Source organism: Bubalus bubalis, chromosome 8, assembly GCF_019923935.1.
Source record: "Bubalus bubalis isolate 160015118507 breed Murrah chromosome 8, NDDB_SH_1, whole genome shotgun sequence".
NCBI classification, from domain to species: Eukaryota; Metazoa; Chordata; class Mammalia; order Artiodactyla; family Bovidae; genus Bubalus; species Bubalus bubalis.
The window spans coordinates 106,952,221-106,955,884 of record NC_059164.1 but is presented as its reverse complement, the minus strand read 5'-3'; the positions used below and the strand labels follow the sequence as shown (position 1 = coordinate 106,955,884).

Genomic DNA, 3,664 nt, shown 5'->3' with positions numbered 1-3,664 from the left:
TAAAGTTTATTACACAACAATGGGGAAAAGATGTAAAGAGACATCTCACCAAGGAAGATATACAGATAGCAAGGAAACAACTGCTAAAAACTCAACATTACATGTCATCAAGGAATTTCATTTGAAAACAAGAATGAGATACCAGTGCATATTTATGAGAACTGTGAAAATCCAAAATATCCCTATACAGCTGTAGAAAGCTTGGTGCTTGCCATCTTTCTCAGAGACCCCAATCAGGAGTCCACACTGGCATTCCCATCAGTGCTCTGAGTCAGGCAAGACAACTAACGAATCTCAAACCATTCCCTGAAAACTCAAAAATAGTCTACATGATCCATTCTTATTTTCCCCCTTTGAGGGAGTGTTGGGAGTTGGAGATATTCTCCTGATATTGACACACTGCCAGGAAAGGGAGTAGGTATGGAGGCTGAAACAGCATAAACTTGCCTGAACGCTTACTGTATTTCTTGTTGGTATTGTGCTTTTCTGGAATGCTGCCACTATTATCTAACTTCCGTGTTTCCACAAAGGAAATTAGGTCTATATGTTCTTGTCTCCATGGAGGAATGGAGGCTTAGGGATTCCTAGTCTTCCATCATGCTGATGTTACTCTGGAGTAATGCTCTTCATTAAACCATGTCACTTTCTGGGGAATTTTGAGTTTTCTTGCACCAGCAATCACATCTCTGAAGGGAAAAGAATGCACTGAACCAAAACTGGACCCTCCTTCACATTGTCCTCTTCTTCTTCAGTACTCTGTGGAAGGCAGCCTTCACTTGAGCATTCCTTACACTGTAGACAAGAGGGTTCAGCAATGGGTTGAAAAGAGTATAAAACAGGAAAAGGATCTTCAGGTGTTCTTCTCGTTGACTGTTGTCAGGAACCATGTAAACGATCATGGCTAAGCCAAAGCAGAACCCAACCACACAGAGGTGGGAGGAACAGGTGGAGAAGGCTTTCTTGCGGCCCTCCTTTGACTGGATCTTCAGGATGGCCCAGAGAATACGCATATAGGAGACCAACATCAGGGAAAGGGGCCCAACTAAGATAAGAGTGGCATCAGCAAAGAGGAACATTTCATTGATCCAGATGTCACCACAGGCCAATTTGAGGACAGAGCGAATTTCACAGAAGAAGTGGTTCACCTTCTGGGGCCCACAGAAGGGTAATCTTAACAAGAGAATTACTTGGACCAGGGCCAGGGCAAATCCACACACCCAGCAAGCAATGGCCAGGATGGAGCACACTCTCCAGTTCATGATGACTGTGTACTGGAGGGGATGGCAGATCGCCACATACCTGTCATAGGACATCGCCAACAAAATGAGGCACTCCACAGAACCAAAACTCAATATGAGAAGCATCTGCAAATTGCATGGGACAAAGGAGATGGATTTCTTGTGTTTTGCTAGATTTGCCAGCAGATTGGGCAAATTGCTGGAAGCATAGAATATGTCAATAAGGCCCAAGTGGGAAAGGAAGAAGTACATGGGGGAGTGCAGCCTGGGGTCAAACCAAATGAGTCCCAAGATCATGCCATTTGCCAGCAGGTTGATCGTATATAACAGGGAGAAGATACCAAAGAGGAGCAATTCCACATTTTTGCTGAGCTGAAATCCCACCAGGATGAATTCTGTGATCTGTGATTGGTTGCCCTCCATTGCCAGTGACAGTCTGCAAAGGACTGAAGTGTGATGGGAAGGTCAGGGCTGGATAGCAAAGAAGTTAGGAATTATTTATGTGAAGTGAATTCAGAGGAAGCTCATGTTGTTACTACATCACTGAGTTTTTTTCCTCCAATGTTTCCTCGCCTTATTTATTTATTTTTTACTATTTAATGTGTACTAATTCAAATTTTTAGACAAGTATCAGGGATCATAAACAATACTCATATATACATTTCACCAATTCTTCACGTTTGCTTTATGATATCTTTTGTCTGTATAATATTAATTCTTTGTAGACCACATATGACTAAAATGCTACCATAATCACATATTGACAATTTTTTCCCAAACTTTTGAATTTTTTCTCCATAACATGCATAGTCACTAGTTTGTTTTCAATATGATTACCAAAAATCTGGAGATGTAACTTTAACATGAGTCACTATTCTAAGTACAGCATTTTCTGCCTCTTAGTCTAAAATTCAAATCCAATATCATGTATCATACTCATTTCCTGTAATCTTAAGTACTTAGTCTTTCTTGCCTTGACTTTCATACTTCTGAGCTCCTATTTTGTATAATGTTTCTCAATTGTTGTTTTCCACTGATTCTCCATATTTTGTTGAAATGAAAATTTTTGAAAGAAAAAATGTTATTTTAATGCTTTCCATTAACACACAGATAATGTTAATTTGCACATTGGTGATCTTCATGTGGATTACTAGGTCAGGATGCTCTCTCCAAGTTACTTCCATTATAAAGTTATTAATCCATAATTTTGAAGTTCCTTCTTCTTTCAGCCTTAACAAATTTTGACATCAAGTTTTCTTAAGTCTCATAGAAAAACATGAAATTGGATAAGATGCTAAGAAATAATACCTAAATGAAGCACACAGATAAAAGTAATCATTGCTAATAATTTGTATATACTGTTTTCCATGATTAGCTATACATAAATTTTACATATGTAATTAAAATTATATGAGCAATATTCCTTATCTATTTCTTTCATTAAGAATAACATCATGTCTGTTTTCCATGACTAATATTTCTCTGCAACATACTCTAAACAGTCATACACTATTTTGTTAGATATTCTTTTATCTAGTATATTACCTTCTGACTAGGTTGTATGCGAGGTAATGCTACAGTGTCTAAATTTGATACATTTTTTGTGTAAACTTGTTTTCTTATACAAAATTCTAGGACATGGAAGTTCTTGGTCAAATCTACTCCTTCCTTTCTGCCTTCCCTTTCCTTCATCTCTTCCTTCCTCCCTCCCTTCCTTTTATCCTTCCATGCTTCCTTTTGTTCTTCTTTCTACCCAGCTACCTACCTATTATTCTGTCTACCTATCTATTTTAACATAGTCTAAATAAAATGTCTCCTTTCCAATTGTCATTAAAATAATAGCAGCTCAGGAAAATATGGTATGAATGACAAAGATATGCTATTCTCTGTTGGGCAGTCTAGTAACTGAGCTAGGGAGTTTTAAACTATTTCTCCAACTCTAGTCAGTGAAATTGGCACTCATCCTATCCTGTTTTGTAGTAGGACAATTACTTCTATCAAAACGATAATCCTGAGTCTAATAATTACCATACTGGATGACAGCATAGAAAAGTTTTGGTAAGAAATAACTATATTGCAAAACTCTTACCTATTTCAAAGTGAAAAGTTTACTGTAATTATTGCCAGAGTTCTGTTTTCTAGTATCTGAGGTTACTCTACGAATATATTCATCTGTTACATACTATAAGGTCATTTTGCTCTTTCACCATGTCAGTGCCTTATCCAGAAGAAATGCTTACATAAGAAGACTATAACCAAACAATACAGTTGGGCTAACATGAAGGACCACCACTCAATCACACTAGGAAGTGATGTTGAAAAAGCTGCTGAGGAATAGAAGGCCTTGAAGGATCATCTCAAAGAACTTGCCCTTATTTTGACTAACTCAAAAACTCTCCCAGGGCTGATGCAGCTATGCAGAAGGC

The 3,664-nt window shown here is 37.9% G+C and overlaps 1 protein-coding gene across 1 annotated transcript; it reads right to left on the bottom strand.

Annotated features, from left to right (window-relative positions):
* Window positions 1-728: 728 nt before the first annotated feature.
* LOC102392490 (olfactory receptor 2A2-like) lies at window positions 729-1,661 on the bottom strand. The gene has a single exon (XM_045166526.1). The coding sequence runs from the start codon at window positions 1,659-1,661 to the stop codon at window positions 729-731; it is 933 nt and encodes a 310-aa protein (XP_045022461.1).
* Window positions 1,662-3,664: the final 2,003 nt, after the last annotated feature.